This window comes from Onychostoma macrolepis, chromosome 22, assembly GCF_012432095.1.
Source record: "Onychostoma macrolepis isolate SWU-2019 chromosome 22, ASM1243209v1, whole genome shotgun sequence".
In the NCBI taxonomy this organism is placed as follows: Eukaryota; Metazoa; Chordata; class Actinopteri; order Cypriniformes; family Cyprinidae; genus Onychostoma; species Onychostoma macrolepis.
Window position 1 is genome coordinate 12,880,675 of NC_081176.1, and position 22,878 is coordinate 12,903,552.

The window sequence follows — 22,878 nt, forward strand, 5'->3', positions numbered from 1 at the left end:
CTCTTTTGCATTGAGGTTATACAGAGATCAGAATCATCATTAAGAAGACACAAACTTGGATTAACAGACCAATCCATTTGCAATAAGGATGATAAAACCAGGTTTACATGTGTCCATAGACTGATGACGACAGGACATTCCCAAAACATATGCAGAAAAGTACCTGATGATGTAGTGTTACATATATGGCAGTTGAGATTCGGTTGTAGTTTCATTTTAAATCTTTTGTAAGGAGTTATGTATGCTCTATGAATGACTTTGAAGTGAATAAGACGATGAGCCAGATTTTTAGATGTTAAACTGAGATTAGACCACACTCTCTCCCAGTTGACAGATAAATTAAGGTCAGATAATTCCCTATTCCAAATAGTTTTAATAGAAAGAGGTTTTGTAACGCAATCAATAATCTTATTATATATTAAAGAAACAGACGGCCGACCAACAGATAGTGCAATCCAATCTTGCATAGGATGAGAGGAGATGGGAGATGCCCAAGGAACTCCATACGCTTTGAGAGCAGAACGTAACTGAAGAAAGACAAAATATGCGGATGCTGGTAGACAAAATTTGGTTCTTAATGTCTGAAATGAACATAGGCCCTGGTTATCATATATATCACCGCATGTGTTTACACCTAAAGAGGACCAAGAGGGTTGGACAAATGGACGATTTCCGCATACAAAATTAAAATTGTGCCATAAAGGTGTACTATTACAAAATTTGAAGGTTCCTCCTATCCGACGTTCCACCGTTTTCCAGATTTTAATAGAGTTGGCCACAACCGGACCAAATTTATACTTATCCCCTTTTTTTCCTGTGCCAGTAAATAACATATCTTGGAGTCTATTTGGTTTAACCTTGTCAGCTTCAATCACTCTCCAAGAAACTGTAGATTGAGGATCAACCCAATTATGAAGAGCCTTAAGCTGGAGCGACCAATAATACAATTCAAAATTTGGTACAGCCAGTCCTCCTGCGCTATTAGGATGTTGTAATGTGGTAAGTTTAATTCTGGGGCATTTATCATTCCAGATAAATTTAGAAATTATGGAGTTAATCTCCTTAAAGTAACCTGGAAGGGGAGAAAGTGGTAGCATAGAGAAAAAAAAATTAAATCGAGGTAACAAATTCATCTTAACAGTGAAAATTCTTCCTTGAAGAGAGACTTTAAGATTCTTCCATCTTTGAATGTCATTTTTGACTTTAACTAAGATATTATTAAAATTGTCTCTGGCAATCTTATGAATGTTTTTATATATGGTAATGCCCAAATAGATGAAAGATTCCTTAATAGGGATAAATGAGGAATAGAAGAATTGACTTTAACATTGTTAATTGGCATTAAAGCAGATTTGCTCCAATTTATTTTATATCCTGATAAGCTACTAAAATGATCAAATTCCTTAATTACACTAGAGACTGAAACATCAAAGTGGTCTAAATATAGAATAATATCATCAGCGTATAACGAAATACTATGATTATGATCATGAATCTTAATCGATACTTCAGATTTCCTGATGGCTTGTGCTAAGGGTTCAAGAGATAGACAAAACAATAAGGGGAAAGCGGACATCCCTGCCTTGTACCCGCTGCAAAGGGAACGGGGAAATAATATTACCAGTTATGACTGATGCTGCAGGTGAGTGGTATAATGTCTTAATCATAGAAATGAAGTGTTCGCGAAGCGAAACATTGCAGAACTGCCCACATATAATTCCACTCTAGCCTGTCAAAGGCTTTTCTGCATCAAGTGAAAAGACCGCACAAGGGGTCGGGTGGGAGTCTGCAAAGTCCAGAATATGAAGGAGTCGACGATATTGTCAGATGCATTGCGCCTTGATGAAACCAGTTTGGTCCTCCTTGATCAAACTATGAATTACCTTCTCCATACGAAAAGCAAAAACTTTAGCATAGATTTTAAGATCACATGGGATAAGCGAAATCGGTCTGTAGCTGGAACAATCTAATGGGTCTTTCCCTTTTTAAGAAGTAATGAAATCAGTGATGTTTTTGATCTCTATGAAAACCCCATGTTCAATCGCAAAATTAAATGAATTAAGCATAAGTGTCCCTACCAAATCCCAAATTTCTAAATATAATTCCGGGGGGAGACCATCTAGACCTGGCGATTTGCCCTTTTGAAGGCTTTTTAGAGAGACGTGAAGCTCCTCCAAACTTAATGGGGCCTCCAAAGATTCTTTATCCATCTGTGAGATCCGAGGCAGTTCCAATTTATCTAAATACTGCTTACAAATTGGTTCATCAAAATCTGTTTCGCTTTATACAGATTCATGTAAAACCTTTAAATATGTCATTAATTGCCGAGGATTCATGGTGACCTGATCATCCGATGATTTTATTGCGCTAATATATGCCTTAGACTCGCATTCTTTCAACCTAAGGGCCAATAAATGACTAGGTCGCTCTGATTCAAAATAATATTTTTGCCTAGTCCTATGTAAAATAAATTCCGCCTTTGAGTGTGAAAGTAAATCATATTCTTCTTTTAAAGAGGACAACTGTGTAGCCTGTTGCTCAGTAAAATGTTGTTTTTGTAGGTTTTGCAATGATTGTATTTTATTTTCTAATTGTGTAAATTGGTAAGTTTTCGCTTTGGCAAGAGTAGAAGAAAAGATATACAGAATCCTCGTATGGCACATTTAGTCGATTCCCACATTATTTGAGGATCCACATCAGAGGGCATATTGATTTCAAGAAATTCCTTAATATATTCTTTTAATGAAGTAATGAAAGTCTGATTACTTAATAATGATATGTTAAAGCGCCATCTAGGGCTTTGGCTTTAACATCGAAAAGAGGAACACTGCACAACACAGCAGAATGATCAGATATTAAAATTGGTAATATAGAGATGGAGGAATTACGAAATTAAAGATGGGCTGAGAAATATGTAGTCTATCCTAGAGAAAGTCTTATGTCTATTAGAAAAAAGTGAAGTCCTTAGCTTTAGTATTCTGAATTCTCCAAAGATCGATTAAGTTGAGCTCCGTGATAAATTTATTCAGTAATTTAGAAGATGGATTGGCTGTTGTATCAAATTGAGATTTATCTAAAGCAGGATTTATGACAGCATTAAAATCCCCACCCACAACTAATGGGCAGTCAGTCTGCTCAAGTAATGTTTTGAAATCTGTGTAAGGAACGCACTGTCTGTCTCATTCGGACCATAAATAGAGACCAATGCTAGCCTATTATTATATATTTTGCATCGGATAAACACAAATCTACCCTTCTCATCACTACCAAGGTGTTCAATTGTTAAATTTAACTTTCGATTAACAAGGATAAGCACCCCCTTAGTTTTATTTTGAGCGCAGGAAAAAGCCACTAATTTATAATATTTATTCTGAAAACGTGCCACGTCAGATTGTTTTAAATGCGTCTCTTGAATTAGGGCACAGGAAATAGACTTATATATTCTAACACACGGGTTCGTTTAACAGCGGAATTTAAACCATTCACATTCAGTGATAAAATATTTAGAGTATGCATTGAATATTCACAATCCCTAAATTGTATTCAATAAATGAAAACAAAAGCACTTCCATTCTGTAAATAGCATGTAAACGCTGACGTGCATTTTAGATACCAAACCTCCTAGAAGAAAAATCCCTTTAGAAATAAGGTAAAATAAATAACAGTATAAATGTCTGTTGTAAAAAGTAAAAACAACATAAAAACCTGAACAACCAACAACTATAACGAGGAACAACTCAGACCGCACATTACCGAGAACATAGGTCTGACTGAGCAACAAAAATAGTGATGGTTCGTGACCGATCCACTCAACGCAAGACATGTCTCCCGAAAGGCCCACCAAGCCAAAAATATTTTTAATTAAACCCACTCTCAATTAGTCCCCTCCAAAGAGAGAGAGAGAGAAAAAAAGGAGTGTCAGTCTTACCAGCAACGAGATCGTTGTACCGGATATATAGGGACAATATTTCGGTAGTAGAGAGGAGAGAAGAAAAAGCAAAAAATAGACTTAGCAAGCGTCCATGTCCATCCTACCATCATCCCCTACTGGGCAGCTAGAACCATGTCCATCCCGGCTATCAAGTTCCTCCCGCTGGACCGGAGAGATAGCGGCCGCTGTTCCCCGTCGCCGCCCGCAGAGCCGCGGCATATGTCTTCTGCTGAGACAGGGAGCCGATAAAATCCTCCGCTTGAGGGGAATCGAAGCTTTTCTGTTCCCCTTTGTGCCGTAGTTTAACCACCGCCGGATAGATGAGGAAGGGCTGGAGGCCAAGCGCTGTCATCTTCTTCAAAACCGGACCAAATGCCTTTCTCCTGATCGCTGTAGCTGGACTAAAGTCGGGAAAAATAGTAGTGTAACATTGTTCTGTGCGCATTTCACGGATAGGCCTGCCGAGCACCCTTCAGGATATCAGATCTGTCATGCCATCTCAGTACACGAAAGATAAGAGTGCGCGTCGATCGGAGCCTCTCCTCCGTCATACATGCGGTGCGCCCGGTCAATCTCAATGTCACGGCCCCTCAAGGAAGGAATCCACTTGGGAAGATGAACTCTGAGGAAACCAGCCGCGTCGGATCCCTCAGCCCCTCTGGCAGCCCCACCAGTCGTCGTTGTTCCTCCTGCACCTGTCCTCCATATCCGTCATCTTCTCGGTGAGTCGCTCCAGCTGATTTCACGTCCGTGACTGCCCTCCTATCCTCACGTGCATCAGCTTGCACAGAATCAACGCGTCACGTGTCTGCTTCGCCGGTAGTTATGGCCTCAAACTCCTCTCTTAGCTCTTTAACAGACTTGTTGGTCGCTTGTATGTCCTCACGCAGTTCGCGCAATGCTGGAATCAGTACAGAGTCCATCGCATCTCTTACTGCCGAATTCACAACCGAATTCAAAGTGTTTTGCTGTTGTTTAAATGCTAGTTCAATACGGCTAGCGATAGCATCGTCGAGGTCTTCTCTGGAGATGGCGGAATCTCTGAATTTTTTCTTCATTGGCGATTGCTCAATCTCTCTTTTCCGATCCCCTTTGTCTGCCTTAGCACTCATGATGGGTCCAATGCAGAGTGGTTCAAATTTTACTGACAGGATCATACAATATGTGGCAAAGTGAGCAGAGCGAAAGACTAAGCCTGCATCGCCGTCGAAGGGTCACGTGATCCCCCCGACATTTTGTGTTTTGATTCCATTTGATTCCAGCCAGTTTGGATGACTTTGCAATAATCATAAATATAGACTAACAATTAATTAATGATCAGTTATAATCTGATTTGTCACTTCACTTCACTTCACTCAAGACTTGTCACAGCACTTATTTGTAAACCACTTTGGATAAAAGCATCTGCTAAATGATTAAATGTAAATGTATAAAATGTTAAAAATTGTAATAATTAAAAATGAGTGCACGTTTCCAATGTATGTAAGATACAAAAGCTCTGACATGGAGTGGATAAATATAGTAGAAAGAGAAAAAAGAGAAAATTACCCGTCAATCAAAATGACACACCCCCCTCTATTTAAAAAAAAAAAAAAAAAAAATCTGTGTTCCTCTTCTGTTCTGCACTGTCTATGGGTAGCGCAGCTTCGCCGTACAGATTTAACTACAGTCACAGCTAAATAAAATAGGCTCTGTGCTGATTAAAATTTCTGAAATAAATATTTCTGCGTAACGCGATAGGTTGCACAGAAGAAAGGCCGATCTAGAACCCGCCCCGTACAGCAGAAGAGGACTATTATTTTGTTGAACGAACCGAGGATGACGTCACGTGCTCACATTTGGTTGAGTAGTCGGCTGAAAGGGGCGTGCCATGACCTCCCACATGGGGAAAACACATTTTGAAGTCGTTTAACCATTATCCGTTTATCAGCATCTCCTTTTTTCGTTTTTTTGTTTGTTTTGTTTGTTTTTTGTACAAATGAAAAAACCAAAAAACATTTTCTCGTTTGTAGTTATTTCATTTCAAATTGATCAGATTTGGAACTATTTGTTTGCATAAGCCATAAACTCATTGTATTAACAGCACATTAATAGTGCAATCAATTGCTACACTTCTACAGCACTGATGAAAACTTGATGAAAATTTTATAATTCCTCAAACGATAAACAAGTTAAGCAATTGTCAATAAATTTATTTATTTACACAAATGCAATAAATATTCAAACATCACATAATGTCCTCTAAACATTACAATTAAGCAATTTTATTCATTTTTCACACACCAAAAAGGATTGTTTACATTGACTAATAACAGATTCTCTTCAATCTGTACAAAATTAAAAATATATTTGACATCTTAAAAAAATTATTCATTAAAGAAAAAATTCTATTAATTCTTAATAAATTCTGCATAAAGCCTTCTGTGAGCATTATTTTATGGGTGTAAAACTAAAACCTAAAAGGAATGCTTTAGAAACCAATTCCAAACTCTAGAAACAACTAAAAACCAAAAGCAACATCACCGTAATACACAAACTATGAAAACATATTAGTGTGGATGAGCTGTGTTTGCTGAACTCCACCTGTAAGCAGGATGGGAGCAGCAAAGGTATAAAATTACAAGATTATCTCATCTAAAATTGTCTTCTACTTCATGTAGGTTTTTGAAAAGTCGTGCAGCAGAGGAAGCGTGTGAGTATCTTACTGAAGTTCTGCAAATAAGTCCATTACTTCTGACAGAACTGGATCTGAGTGAAGATAAATTAGGAGATCTGGATGGGGAGAAGCTCTCTGCTCTTTTGATGGACTCTCATAGTAAAGTGCAGAAAATCAAGTGAGTGAACATGAGTTTATACGTTATAACTTCTATGATTACCAAAGACTGTCAGTGACATATGTGAGCAAATATGAAGATCTGCTGATCTGTTGTGTGCTGAATATGCGCTGAATAATAATTCTGTTTTTTGTGTTCAGGCTGAATAATTGTGAGCTGACAAAGAAAAGCTGTTCAGTTCTAGCTACTGTTCTCTCCTCCAAAACCATCCTGAAAGAGATGAACCTGAACAACAGCCGTCTGCTGGATTCAGGAGTCAAAGAGATCTGTGAGGGACTGAAGAAGCGTGTATGTGAGCTGAAGATACTCAAGTGAGTACATTTTACCATAAACTGCTGTTCATTTAAGCCAACATGAACATTCACATTATGTCAGTGTGATTTATTTGTATTTTTTTTATTATGGAGAGGTGTTCTTTTTTCCATTGAATTGTAAAGAAACCTGGCCGACCAACAAGATTCACACTTTGTTAACATGCCCTCAGCCATCACATAAAATTATGAATTGATGGCTAAGTGACATTGAATAACAGAGGGTGCATCAATTTTTACTCTTGAATAATTAAGTTCCACAATTATTGATACAAAATTAATTTTTGCCTCCTTTTAGTGAATTTTAGGCTCTAGCTTAAAGTCCAAAATTTTACTGAATATGAATTTTTAGCCCTTTGTGAAAATGACTTCTGTCAATCAGCCTAAATCAGTGTGTTTGTCTGGGTAATCTGTGTCTCAGGTGCAGCTCATTTATTTGATGAAGTACTGAGAACTGTGTCATATAATGTGCTTTCAATGCAGAGATAAGGTGCAGTTTTAGCCTTATGCTATGTTTTAAATTGTTTCCTTAAGAAACAGAATGGACTAAATTTATACAAAATTTAGAGGCATATAATTGTATTTGTATTGATACATTACAGTAATTAAGAAAGTGAAAGCTTAGGACTTTAGTTTTATTATAAATAATTAGTTATTTTAACTTTGGGTTGGCCTTTACCATCACACACACACACACACACACACACACACAAACAAACACACACACACACACTTTCACCTGCTTTCATCTTTATAATAACCTGTATGAATTAATAATCGAAATTTAAGATTAAATTTAGAACAAACTCTCACACATATTCAACAATAACAGATTCCTGGTCATCATTATATAATAAATTAATCTTAGCAGAATAAAATGGTGGCATATCTGATAAGGTAAACTGTAGAGTGATTTAGTCATATTTATTGATATTACAATGTTGAATTAATCTCAGCTGCAATGTTAATTTAAGTTTGTGTTTTTATTTTCTCTAGTCTTTCAGACTGCAGGATCACTGAAGAAGGATATAAAGCTCTGTCTTCAGCTCTGAGATCAAACCCTTCACACCTGATAGAGCTGGATCTCACAGGAAATGATCCTGGACCATCAGGAGTGAAGCAGCTCAATGATTTACTACAGGATCCAAACTGTCAGCTGAAGACACTGAGGTGAGTGATATTAAAATAATAACATTCAACAGTCCTAAAAATATCTTAGCTTCAAGAAAATTAAATTGTCAAAAAGACATTTATAAAAGCTTTGAAATGACTCCCTGAAATGAGTCCCTTTCACAACATTGTGAACATGAATCACTGTATGGCAGGTAATATCAATGTACTTCTATTATGTGCAGGTTGTTGCAAAGTCCTGATGCAGAAGAAGCCTGTAAATATCTGACTGAAGTTCTTCACATTAAAAACCCGTTACTCCTGAGAGAGCTGAATCTGAGTGAACATGAACTAGGAGACACACGAGTGAATCAGATCGCTGCTCTACTGCAGGATAAACACTGTAAACTCAACACACTGACGTGAGTATTGTGTTAATTTGCTATTGTAGATAAGTATGTTAAAAGCATCAGGTAATAAAAACATAATTCTCAGTAATAACTGAATGTTGGAATCAAGAACTTTGTGCTGGTAAATTCATCCTCTCATGTTTAATATTTTAGTCTGCGTAAGTGTGGTCTAACAGAGGAAAGCTGTTCAGCTCTCGCTACAGTCCTGAGATCAAACTCCAGTCTGAAAGAACTTGACATGAGCAACAATAATCTGCAGGATTCAGGAGTGAAGAAACTCCAGAACGGATTAGAAAATACAAACTGCACACTGCAGAAACTCAGGTGAGTTCAATGAACCATTTTTTGCCACAGCCATATCACCCTGCAGCCCAAGACCGGTTGCCCACGAAGCTAAGCAGGGCTGAGTCTGGTCAGTACCTGGATGGGAGCCCTTCTGGGAAAACTAGGTTGCTGCTGGAAGAGGTGTTAGTGAGGCCAGCAGGGGGTGTTCACCCTGCAGTCTGTGTGGGTCCTAATACCCCAGTATAGTGACGGAGACACTATACTGTAAAAAAGCACCGTCTTTCGGTTGAGACGTTAAACCGAGGTCCTGACTCTCTGTGGTCATTAAAAATCCCAGGACACTCATCATAAAAGAGTAGGGGTGTAACCCCGGTGTCCTGGCCCAATTGCCTCCACTGGCCCTTGTCTATCATGGCCTCCTAATAATCCCCACCCACTTGATTGGCTCTATCTCTCTCTCCTCCCCACCTGTAGCTGGTGTGTGGTGAGCGCACTGGCGCCGTTGTCCTGTGGCTGCTGTCGCATCATCCAAGTGGATGCTGCACTCTGGTGGTGGTTGAGGAGAGATCCCCTATATGATTGTAAAGCGCTTTGGGTGTATAGCAATACACAATAAAGCGCTATATAAATGTTTCATCCATTCATTTTTGACTGTTTTTCTTCACTAATCAGGAAGAGAAAATGAAATGCATTTGAATTTTTTATACAAAATCTTTTTTGCAGTGATATTAACTGTATAATAAATTTCAATCTGATTTTCAAATCCTCTTCTCTAGACTTTCAGACTGCAGTATCACTGAAGAAGGTTATAAAGCTCTGGCTTCAGCTCTGAGATCAAACCCTTCACACCTGATAGAGCTGGATCTCACAGGAAATGATCCTGGACAATCAGGAGTGAAGGAGCTCAATGATTTACTACAGGATCCAAACTGTCAACTGAAGACACTGAGGTGAGACGTGATGAAATTATACAAAATAATGATACAAATGATACAAAATTCACCTAATAGGAAGGTGAATTATTTATAGAGTGTCATTTCACTAACTTTGATTCAACAACGAATTGTGCTGCATATTGTTTCAAAGTGATTTCAAGACTGAAAAACTGACTATTGATTACACCAAGTTCTGTTGAATTGAATCCTGCTTCATCTTCTCTTCTGCAGGTTTTTGAGTCCTGCTGCAGAGAAAGCCTGTCAGTATGTGCCTGGAATTATGGGTAGAAATCCCTTATTTATGAGAGAGCTTAATCTGAGTGGACATAAACTTGACATAAAATTAGTGAATTATCTCGCTGCTCTACTGAAGGACAAACACTGTCAGCTCAACAAACTTCAGTGAGTATTTCACATAAGCTTCAAATTCCTGTTTTGGAGGTATCAGGCCCTCTTTATATTAAGTGTCATCAGCTACTATGTACTAACATTTAAACTGATATAGTGCTGTTATTGCAGGAGCGGAGCTTGGCCACCCGCTCACATCTGCTGTTTCTGACTTATTTTTCTTCACAAGAATTGCGTTTATTTAGACACAGAACTGTCTCTTTACAAACACAACACAAGAGAGATGTTTTAGGCGTACACTTCAGCTGTTCCTCAGCACCAGGCACAAGTCAAATAACTGCCAGAAAGGTATAGGTGCAGAGGGAGCTTCAGTAAAAGAACAGTAGATATACGAGATTGTGGAGTAGATAATACAGCAGGATTAAATATGGAGACAGTTTAAGCAGCATCACAATTTTGCATGCATGAATGTATTTTTTATATAGGCATCAGATTTAAAGGGATAGTTCACACAAAAATGAAAATTCTGTCATAATTTACTCACCCTCGTGTCATTCAAAACTCGTAAGACTTTCGTTCTTCTTCGGAACACAAATTAAGATATTTTTTAATGAAATCTGAGCAAATTCTGTCCCTTCATTGACAGTCTGGACCAGTACCATTTTTATGCTTCAAAAAGTTCATAAAAAGATCATAAAACTAGTCCAAATTTTCTGAAGAGACTTGATTGATTTATGTGATGAACAGATGTAATTTATATTGCCTTGAGCACAACATTGTACTTAACAATTCATCTTTTTTGATGTAAGTACATAGTAGTCAAAGACACCTAATATAATATGAGGCCGAAGTATCTTTAATATATAACATTTTCTTTTATGTTTTACATTCAATAACTGGTTAAGATGAAAATGTTGTATTTATTAACTTTGCAGATATAAGAGCAGCTTACAAATAACAATACAAGCAAAAGCAATGAAGAATGTCATTACTGTTCATTAAAGAAGGTTTTGAGATAAACTGAAGAATATTTCCTGTCTTTTTCTTCCTCTGCAGGCTGAGTAATAACAATATTACAGAAGAAGGTTGTGCTGCTCTGACTTCAGCATTTAATGTAAACCCTTCAAACCTGATGGAGCTGGATCTGAGTGGAAATAAACTCGGAGACTCAGGAATTGAGAAGATCTGTCCTCTGCTGGAAAACACACAATGCAGATTAGAGAAACTGAAGTGTGTATCTTCATTTATTTATATTTCTACATGATAACATACATTTATAAATGTTCATTTGTCATGACAAATGATTAAGTCTATGGAGGCTGCAATTATTTTTGTACATTTCTATTCTATGAAATATAAAAAAATCTAATTAATTTCTAATCTAATTTCAGTCTAATTTGTTGCTTATCTGTGGGGTGAGATTTTTAAAAATTAAAATGCAATTATTAACACATTTTCACACTTTCCATGGCAATGCTTTTTAGAATTACTTTTAAAAAAATATAATTATTAGTTTAATTTTTCTTACAGTTTTTTTTTTCTTATGATTTAAATGATGTCACTTTAGTTTATATGCTTTTTGCTTATTTAGTGTAGATCATGCAGTACTTAACTAATTCTTTCATATACAGACTTTCAGACTGCAGTATCACTGAAGAAGGTTATAAAGCTCTGGCTTCAGCTCTGAGATCAAACCCTTCACACCTGATAGAGCTGGATCTCACAGGAAATGATCCTGGACAATCAGGAGTGAAGCAGCTCAGTGATTTACTGCAGGATGGACAGTGTTCATTAAAGATCATCAGGTAATAAAAGCTTTCAGATATTTCAAAATAAACACTGATGTTTTTTCAATGTTTGTAACAGTTTTTCTGTTTTGTAATACGATGTAAAACATAACTGATTGTGCTTATTTCTTTTATTTGAGTAATACATATGTGTATTACACAAAGTGTCAATTTTTCGAAATTGAGATTTATACATCGTCTGAAAGCTGAATAAATAAGCTTTCCATTGATGTATGGTTTGTTAGAATAGGACAATATTTGGCTGAGATACAACTATTTGAAAATCTGGAATCTGAGGGTGCAAAAAAATCTAAATATTAAGAAAATCACCTTTAAAGTTGTCCAAATGAAGTTCTTAGCAATGCATATTACTAATCAAAAATTAAGTTTTGATACATTTACGGTAAGAAATTTACAAAATATCTTCATGGAACATGATCTTTACTTAATATCCTAATGTTTTTTGGCATAAAAGAAAAATCTATCATTTTGATCCATACAATGTATTTTTGGCTATTGCTACAAGCGACTTAAGACTGGTTTTGTGGTCCAGGGTCACATATATTCTCAATGAAACTGGAGGCAATTATCGTAACTGTAACTTCAACCACATACTACACACATTTTACATTAATGCTACACTGGACTAGAGGGTACAGTATATCGGTGGCTGAGATATTATTGGCTGATCATTGGAAAAATTAATTTATTATTATAGCACTGATAATGTATTTTCCGCTATTTTCACAGATAAGCAGTATTTGTGTTCACAAGAGAATATCTGATAATGATTCAGTGTATTTGTCAGGCGGTGTCACGTGTGTTTAGACAAATTATATCACATTCTCATTTTCTGTTAGTATTATTTTTGGCCATGTTTTATTTTGATCATCTGCTGTAATTAAAGATATGCTGTTTTATGTATTCTGTTTATGTATAAAGAAGTAATAAGTGAAAACACATTTCTGTACTTTCTGCTACTGATGTTTGCTTGTATCTTTGTATCTTTATTGCATGCTGTAAATTTAATTTTCGTTTAATTCATCAAGACAAATGTTTGTAGTTAATTATTCTACTCTGTTTAGAGATTCATTCAGATTGAGAGCTTCTATCTTTCTCCTGAAGGCATACATTTGGAATATGTAATCTAATAATTCTGCTTCCTGTAGGTTTTTGAAAAGTCCTGCTGCACAGGAAGCGTGTGAGTATCTCACTAAAGTTCTGGGTAAAAGTCCATTATTACTGACAGAACTGGATCTGAGTGAAGATAAATTAGGAGATCTGGATGGAGAGAAACTCTCTGCTCTTTTGATGGACTCTCATAGCAAACTGGAGAAAATGAAGTGAGTGAACATGATTTTATACAATATATCTTCTCTTTATTGAGTGTAAAAGACTGTCGTCCACATGTGTGAGCAGATATGAAGAGCTGTTCATCTGAAGTGTGTTGAATATGTTCTGAATAATAAATAATGATTTTTTGTGTTCAGGGTGAATAATTGTAAGCTGACAGAGAAAAACTGTTCAGTTCTAGCTACTGTTCTCTCCTCCAAAACCATCCTGAAAGAGATGAACCTGAACAACAGCCGTCTGCTGGACTCAGGAGTCAAAGAGATCTGTGAGGGACTGCAGAAGTCTAAGCTGAAGATACTGAAGTGAGTACATTTCACCATCAGCTACACTCAACACCACAACAATCACAGGAATAATATATATATATATATATATATATATATATATATATATATATATATAGACAGTGGTTTTCATTTACTAACTGTGCATAGAGAACAAATTTGTGAATTTTTTTGTGTATGAAAGTCATGTCATTATTAACCTTACAACAGTGCTACCTCTTATGACAGTAATAAAAAAATACAAAATAAATAAAATAGCTATAACATTTGTTCACAATTATATTTTTCCTAGGCTAAGGATGAAATTTAGAAACAAAGCACATATATGTAAAAATCAGTCTCCTACTTTCTTAAAGGGATACTCCACCCCAAAATGCAAATTTTGTCATTAATCATAACCCATATCGTTCCAAACCCGTTAAAACTTTGTTCGTCTTCAGAACACAATTTAAGATATTTTGGATGAAAACCGGGAGGCTTGTGACTGTCCCATTGACTGCCAAGTAAATAACACTGTGAAAACATCGTCAAAATAGTCCATCTGCCATCAGTGGTTCAATCTGAATTTTATGAAGCGACAAGAATACTTTTGTACGCAAAGAAAATAAAAATAACGACATTTATTCAACAATTGCCTCTCTGTCTCTTTGTGTCAGCGTAGCGGCATTTCTCGTCGCTTCATAAAATTCAGATTGAACCACTGATGGCAGATGGACTATTTTGACAATGTTTTTTATACTTTTCTGGGCCTTGACAGTGTAATTTACTTGGCAGTCAATGGGACAGTCACAAGCCCTCCCGGTTTTCATCCAAAATATCTTAAATTGTGTTCCGAAGACGAACAAAGTTTTATCGGGTTTGGAACGATATGAGGTAAGTGATTAATGACAAAAATTTGCATTTTGGGGTGGAGTAACCCCCAAGTATCTTTCTGTACATAATCCAAGTAGGGTTGAAAATTAACGGGGACTTTGGGCAAAAAATGGCACTAAAATTGACAAAAATTCACCCAAATTCATGATTTAATTAAGATCTGCTGATGTTACATCAGATTTTCTTTTTAGGCATGTTGCATAAAAAGCGTGTAGCATTTTAACCAATCACACGTTTCTGTTGAGCATATACATGTAGAGCCAAATCCAGAGGTGTTTAGATTAGTGAACATGTCAGACTTTTGTTCAGTTCATGGCACGTACTCACTCATCATTTTGCAGTATAGACTTGATTTTAATGGGAGTTTTTGTAAGAGGACAGAACTCATGCTCGTCATTGATGGCTTCAATGATGGGGATGTTCTTTGCTCACTTTCTGTATGAAATGTATTCCCAGTTTGAAAAAGTGTTGTTGTTGTTGTTTTCATGCTACTAAAATAACCAATTGATTTTTAATGCGTATAAACCAATGAACTAATTCATAAATGGTTCTTAGCCCGAATGAGATGTGCCATTTCATTTCATTTTTTTTTTGTTTGTTTTTGGTTTTTTTATCCTATTGTTTGCTTGGTCATTATCTTCAGGGGTTTTGGTTCTTTTGCTTTTGTAGACTGTAAGGAAAGTAATCTGATGAAGTGATATGAAACTGTAATGCAGTCAAGACATGCCAGGAACTACTTTAGCTGTGCAGTTATTCAAAATAATCAACACATCTGTAGCCAATCAGAATCATGCATTCATTTGTTCTAATCAACTCTTACATTAATTGTGATTGTGCGCTGGATGAATGGATTAATTTGAACCACAATATTACTTTTAATTCATGTATTTATTTTCTGTAGACTTTCAGACTGCAGTATCACTGAAGAAGGTTATAAAGCTCTGGCTTCAGCTCTGAGATCAAACCCTTCACACCTGATAGAGCTGGATCTCACAGGAAATGATCCTGGACAATCAGGAGTGAAGCAGCTCAATGATTTACTACAGGATCCAAACTATCAGCTGAAGACACTGAGGTGAGTGTCCTTAAGTGTAATAAATTTAAGATTTTAGCTGAAATGCAATTAAACCATCAAACCATATTTTATCTCTGTGTGCAACATTTACATGTACCTATATTTACATTAATTTACCACATCTTACCTTTGAATTCAATTCTTTTTTTATTAAATAACTATGATTTGTCAAAAGATTGGAATATTTTAATAAATTCATTATTTCTTTTTGCAGTGATTTGAGTTTAACGGTTATTTTGGATTACACTTGTAACATTGAATTTTTTCAACTTTTATATAAAAAAGAGGCAGATTTCAACAAAACTGTCTGTTATGTTGCATTTGTGGTGTGAAAAGCCTACCAAGTGTATCAAGATGATCTTCATTGTCTCCTGATCTTCATCTCGTTGTAGAAGGCAGCACTGCTATGTACAGTTGTGAAATGTCAGTGTACTTCTCATGTCTCCAGGTTGTTACAAAATCCTGCTGCAGATGAAGCCTGTCAGTATGTGAAAGGAATTGTGGGTAAAAACCCGTTACTACTGAGAGAACTGAATCTGAGTGAACGTGAACTAGGAGACACACGAGTGAATCAGATCACTGCTCTACTGCAGGATAAACACTGTAAACTCAACACACTGATGTGAGTATTGAGTTTATTTATTGTTTCACATTTAAAGTATCTTGAAGAGATGAGATAAACTGCACAGTAACCAAAAGACAATAATAAAGTACTTTGTAAATTCTCTGTTCATCATTTTAGTCTGTGTAAGTGTGGTCTAACAGAGGAAAGCTGTTCAGCTCTCGCTACAGTCCTGAGATCAAACTCCAGTCTGAAAGAGCTTGACATGAGCAACAATAATCTGCAGGATTCAGGAGTGAAGAAACTCCAGAACGGATTAGAAAATACAAACTGCACACTGCAGAAACTCAGGTGAGTTGAATTATCATTGATTGCATGTAACGTATATATCTTTTTCATAATAAAATGTATATTTTAACAGGAAGAAATGTGTTTTTAATTCTATAAATCACGTAATACTTTTTGATTATTATAAAACTTTTTCCAAATAGACTTTCAGACTGCAGCATCACTGAAGAAGGTTATAAAGCTCTGGCTTCAGCTCTGAGATCAAACCCTTCACACCTGATAGAGCTGGATCTCACAGGAAATGATCCTGGACAATCAGGAGTGAAGCAGCTCAATCATTTACTACAGGATCCAAACTATCAACTGAAGACACTGAGGTGAGGCGGGATGAAATAATACAAGATAAAAGACATGCAGGCTAAATATTCATACATAATATTATTTTGCCAATACAATAAGCTTCGATTTGGTGCATCTGAGGTACTGTGTTGTTGGTGACAAATTGTTGTGGTATAAGCTACAGTAATGTTTAAATAGACATTATGAGCCACTAGATGTGCTGATACTCAGTAGTTTGTTACTAACGTTTTCTGAATACACTGTGGTTTAATTTCCATCAAGCCCAGATTCTCAACACTGTATCACTCTACAGCAGATCTATGAGTCTCCAGGTCTTCACAAACATGTGCTGTCTGGAAAGATCTTTTGCCTGTAAAAATTAGCTCCTCATTTAAGCATTTATTTTGAATTTTAGCTTTAGGAAATCGAATCATAGAGATTAAATATTGATCTGACTAATTGATATTAATCAAAATGTATAATTTATACTTTATTAACGACTCGTTCAGCGAGCATTAAACCAGTATATCTTAGCAATTCTGTGTATTTCGTGGCCACGGTAATAATACGGAATTGGTTGGGTGGCAAATAGTTTCAAACTTGAAAAACACAGCACCAGACCATTCTTTATAAATTAAATGAGAGTTTATTTGCTATTCTATGATACAATACTAACAAAACACATACACACACATACACACTTTCTGGCAAGGTGATGGCAATTTGAAGAATGTTTAAGGTTCTAATGCTCTTTTCCAAGTGTATTGTAAATACGACCTGAGGAAGTCACAAACAGAGGCTTTGACTTGACTCTTAAAGATTAATTTAAACCAGCTCAGCAAGAACTGGAGATGGTTTGTTTGTTTACTTGCTTTGAGTTGACGGCTGGCTCGTTCCCTGGATGGTTGCTTGAGGGAACCCCGAAGCTGTTGATTGGCTGCGGGTGCGGTCCTTTTGTGACGTCACTGGGAATCCCGTCTGTAAGTGGTTGGCTTCTTGGCAACGTGCGAATGGCAACGCTTTAAAGTTCTTGGGCTGCTTCAGGCTTTGAAAGTTTCTTTGGTCAGAAGTTGACAGAGTGTTGAAGTCTTGGATGGCCAACCTGATGTTAAGTCTGTAGGCACTTCACAGCGCAATCAGTGAGGCGAGACCAAAGTTTTAGCAGCGAGCATATATTATCTGCTAATAAATATGTCACATGGAGGAAATATCCTAGCAGATTTCTATAAAGTGTTATAATCATGCCTTATGATGCTAAAAGTCAACATTGGTCCACACCGCATTATTGCTATCAAAACAAGCGTTAATTCAATATCAAATATAATGTATTTGTCTTTCCGAATACATATACTAATTTTATCTACTAAACGGTTAAGGCATAGATTAAAATATCCTAAATCCTAATAACCACAGCAAGCTTGAAAAAGGCATAAAATACACATTAATACATAGTCTCTTGAGTATATTGCTTTAATAGCAGCAGTCATTACTGATTATCCTTTTGGCAAAGTCAATAAAAGTTTGGGTGTTCTTTGCCCAAGAAGGGAGAAAGAGCGCATTCCTTTGGAAAGCAGGAGAACGAAGAGGAAAGGTCTTGAGGTCATGGGAATGTCCGTGGTGTAGGTTTGTTCAGCGTCTGGTCAACGTATATCTGTCTTTTCTTAATGATACCATCACTGAATTATGGTTAAAGGCACCAGGAGATTCTTGTCCCATCCTGGTTAAATTATGTTTAAGTGATAAGAAACAACAGTGAAGTCCTGTTCTGGAATACATCCGATGTTTTCCTCAGATCTTTGGTGTTTTATGGATCTCATGAGGGGATAAGGAGTGCATGGCAGGAAGCTAGTAAGAGAATTGGGCGTTGTGTTGGTCATTTGTCAATTTTACGGCTCGGTGTGGCCAAGAGAAAGCTCCTTAAATTCTGATAAGGAATGTGCTGTAACAAACTTAATTTTGTGTCTGTCCATTAAGGTTCTACATGCCCTTCTGCTCCTCGTGACATTTGCACTGTTTCTGTTTTTTGACATCACTGTTTTTTTGACATTTGAATGTCAAAAAATATATATTTTTTTACGTTCAAAGTAAAACAGTAAATAGAGCTTGTCATTAGGAACAATAATGAATTCTGTTTTATCAACATGTTTTGTAAGGCAGTGTACATTTATTTCATAATTAAACTGAATCCTGCTTTACCTTCTGCAGGTTTCTGGGTCCTGCTGCAGATGAAGCCTGTCAGTATGTGACTGGAATTGTGGGTAAAAACCCGTTACTCCTGAGAGAGCTGAATCTGAGAGGACATGAACTAGGAGACACACGAGTGAATCAGATCGCTGCTCTACTGCAGGATAAACACTGTAAACTCAACACACTGATGTGAGTATCTTACATCAGTTAACATGTATTTGATAAAACTATTCTCTCATTTGTTTGAGCCAGAGGTGTCACAATGTGAAGTATTAAAATTAAACAGGCCATTAAAAACAAATAATTGTCAGAAAATGACAATTAGCTTTAAACAGTAGTCCGAGTCACTTTGATCATGGGTCATTATTAATTAGTTCAGTTACTGTAGAGGGAGAACAATGTTTTTTTCCAGAACTTACAAACTCCTCAAAACAAAAATGCAACATTTCAACAATTTAGTGCCCGATTCAGAACAAAACAAATGAATAATGTACCAACAGATTGGCCACCAATCTTTATCGGCTGACGTTCACCCTAGTTCTTCAGTCCTGTTTAAATTCGGGGACAGTTTTTATTTATTTATTTTTTTAATTGCGGCACACATACAGCACTTTAATGAATGAACACTTGATCAGATTAATCTTTAATGTTTGTTGCTTGTTCATGTTAGTTCACAGAGCGTAATGTTAAGAGATACAACTTTTAATTTGAAAAATGCTGTAGAAGTATTGTTCATCATTAGTTCTTGTTAACTAATGTAGTTAACTAAGGAAACCTTACTGTATGTAGCTGGGAACAGCAGAACTAAACACATTTGCCCGTTGAGTGAAAGGTGACATTGACATAGAAGAACCGGTCTTAAAATTGACATGAAACAAATGCATCTGGAATAGAAGTAATGCTTTATAATGTAAATGCTGTTCGAGAGAATTTCACGTGTGACTTTCAAATGACAAATTACAGTCATGCAAATGATCCAAATCCTCCAAAACCTTAGATGATTTTTTATAGATCTGATTCATTATTTTTTCTCTTTCTGTCTTCAGTCTGCGTGGATGCAGTATTACAGAGAATCAGTGTCTCATCCTGACTTCAGCTCTGAAATCAAACCCATCACACCTGAGAAAACTGAACCTGAGTGGAAATAAAATAGAAAACAAAGGAGTGAAGCATGTATCTGAAACACTGAAGGATGTACACTGTAAACTGGAGAGATTGAGGTCAGTAACATTCACATACAAGAATCAAAATGATTAAAATCACTTCAACAGTTTTTAAACAAAGACACTGAGTATTTTGTGATCTGGTGAAGTCAAGATGATCTCTCTTTCTATGTCTTTACAGAATGATTTATTTTCTGCTTTTCTCTTTTCCCCAATATAGGTTAAGAGGCTGTTTTATGACAGATGAAGGTTGTTCTGCTCTGACTTCAGCTCTGAAATCAAACCCATCACACCTGAGAGAACTGGACCTGAGTAGAAATGAACTAGGAGACGCTGGATTTGAAAACCTCAGTGATCTACTGATGAACCCACAATGCAAGCTGGAAATACTAGCGTTAGTATCATTATACTGTACAGCAGCTAGAGTGTGATTAAAAGTCACTGATTAGTCAAACAGGCCCAGTTTACAGTATTTAAACTGTAGCACTGCATCAGTACAGCAACTGTTTCTCTATTGGTCACACTTAATAATATGTGTCTAATTAGGAAATAATTGGGTTTAATTTAAAGTATTTGATAAACTGGTAACACTTTACAATAAGGTTCATTAGTTAACTACATTAGTTAACATTAACAAAGATTAATAAACGCTGTATAAGTGCAGTTTATTATTAGTTCATGTTAATTTCAACATTTACTAATACATTATTAAAATCTTGTTAACATTAGTTAATGCACTGTGAACTAACATGAACAAACAATGAACATCTGTATTTTTATTAACTAACGTTAGCGAAGATTAGTAAATACAGTAACAAATGTATTGCTCATGGTTCGTTCATGTTAGTTAATACATTAACTAATGTTTAACTAATGAACCTTATTGTAAAGTGTTACCGATAAACTGTACTGGTTGTGTACATGTTCTGCAAAAATATTATGAGATTCACATTTGCTGCAACAATGAATGAGAGACAAAAAAAAATACATTTATGTCTCTAGTTTAAAAATAAATAAATAAATGAAAAGAAAACATCTTGTTTTTTTGGAACTTAAAAACAATTAAAAACAGTTAAACTATGGCAACTAAAGACTATATGCCTACTGTTGCTGTTTTTGTAAGATGCCATCAATGATCTGATCCATTGTGCTTTCTCTTTCTGTCTTCAGACTGTGTAAATGCAATATTAGAGAGAAGCAGTGTGTCTTCCTGACTTCAGCTCTGAAATCAAACCCATCACACCTGAGAGAACTGGACCTCAGTGGAAATAAACTTAAACACACAAGAGTGAATACATTTTATGATGTACTGAAGGATTCATCCTGTAAACTGGAGAAATTGAGGTGAGGAACATTCACGTACAACAAACAATTAGTGTTTTAGTATTTTAATGAAACAGAATGAAAAAAATAATATTTGTCTCATTTCTCTGAATGCAGGTTAAGATCTTGTGATATAAAAGCTGAAGATTGTTCAGCTCTGACTTCAGCTCTGAAATCAAACCCATCACACCTGAGAGAGCTGGACCTGAGTGGGAATGAAGTAGGACAATCAAGAGTCATGGCAAACCTCAGTGATCTACTGATGAACCCACAATGCAAGCTGAAGAAACTAGCGTTAGTAATATTATACTGTACAGCAGCTACAGTGTGATTAAAGTATATTATATTATGAGCTGATGGACTGATGATTCAGTTTGTGTGTCAGTAGAAAAACAAACAAACTTTGAAGCATTTAAAACTTTGTGGCTATAAAATTTTCATATGCTGAAGTCTGTCAAACATTTTCTGCAAAAAGAGATAGAAGTAAAAGCAGACTTAAAAAAAATGAACGTAACATGACTGACAGATTATTCTGACAGTTATGTGGTTTTTACAGGACTAATGGTACTTTTCACAAAATCAGTTTTTATTAAGCAATATTTGTATTTTGTGATGATAAACTAGACTCTAAAAAATACTTAATTGTGATTACAAACTTTTCTTTATTTTCTCAAATGAACAATGTGAAAACAGTCAATTTAAATGTTATGTTTCAGTGATATTAATCTACATTTATAATTCACAAACTTTTTATGTCCGAGAGTGAAGATGCTCCAGGCTTGTGTTGTAACTAGTATCCTCAAATCACAGTTATGCTTCTGTCTTGGTTTATGTTTCTATAATTAAGTTTCCAGGTTTTTGCTGGTGTGTTAATGACAGTATGGTGTTTATTCATGATGCATTTAACTTACACATTAACTTAACGTTGTCTTTTCTCTTGTCTTCAGTCTGTGTGGATGCAGTATTACAGAGAAACAGTGTCTCATCCTGACTTCAGCTCTGAAATCAAACCCATCACACCTGAGAGAGCTGAACCTCAGTGAGAATAAACTAGGAGACTCTGGAGTTGAAAACCTTGGTGTTCTGTTGAGCAGTTCACAATGCAAGCTGAAGAAACTACAGTTAGTATCATTACACTGTACAGCAGTTACATGTGATTTAAATATACTATTTATTAAGACAACAGGGCACAAGTTACAAAATGTATAGCACTGAATTTTCTGGCGTTTCTCCTTCTAAAGAAAGATTGTAAAGTACTATGAGCTAATGGACTGATGGTTCAGTATTTCTATCAGCAGAAAGATTTATATGATGAAATCTGACAAAACTTTGCTGCAAAATGAGACAGAAGTGAGCGGACAAGAACTTGCATGACAATAGATTATTCTGACAGAATTAAATGGTTTCTATAACACTGATGGTGCTTTTCACTAAATCTAAAAGGGATCATGAACTGCATGTTTCTGAAGGTTTGCTTGTG

At 36.0% G+C, this 22,878-nt stretch overlaps 1 protein-coding gene across 2 annotated transcripts in view; it reads left to right on the top strand.

Moving 5' to 3' along the window:
• Positions 1-22,878, top strand: part of LOC131529786 (uncharacterized) — a 137,930-nt gene that overhangs the window by 110,264 nt on the left and 4,788 nt on the right. For both annotated transcript variants that reach the window (XM_058759681.1, XM_058759682.1), the window contains 21 exons: positions 6,592-6,765; positions 6,906-7,076; positions 8,073-8,246; positions 8,432-8,608; positions 8,750-8,920; positions 9,658-9,831; positions 10,048-10,218; positions 11,221-11,394; positions 11,796-11,969; positions 13,121-13,294; positions 13,442-13,606; positions 15,363-15,536; positions 15,985-16,158; positions 16,279-16,449; positions 16,590-16,763; positions 18,931-19,101; positions 19,959-20,132; positions 20,296-20,469; positions 21,246-21,419; positions 21,516-21,692; positions 22,346-22,519. In XM_058759681.1, the coding sequence (XP_058615664.1) occupies positions 6,592-6,765; positions 6,906-7,076; positions 8,073-8,246; positions 8,432-8,608; positions 8,750-8,920; positions 9,658-9,831; positions 10,048-10,218; positions 11,221-11,394; positions 11,796-11,969; positions 13,121-13,294; positions 13,442-13,606; positions 15,363-15,536; positions 15,985-16,158; positions 16,279-16,449; positions 16,590-16,763; positions 18,931-19,101; positions 19,959-20,132; positions 20,296-20,469; positions 21,246-21,419; positions 21,516-21,692; positions 22,346-22,519 (3,636 nt within the window). The remainder of the gene's footprint in view (positions 1-6,591; positions 6,766-6,905; positions 7,077-8,072; positions 8,247-8,431; positions 8,609-8,749; positions 8,921-9,657; positions 9,832-10,047; positions 10,219-11,220; positions 11,395-11,795; positions 11,970-13,120; positions 13,295-13,441; positions 13,607-15,362; positions 15,537-15,984; positions 16,159-16,278; positions 16,450-16,589; positions 16,764-18,930; positions 19,102-19,958; positions 20,133-20,295; positions 20,470-21,245; positions 21,420-21,515; positions 21,693-22,345; positions 22,520-22,878) is intronic.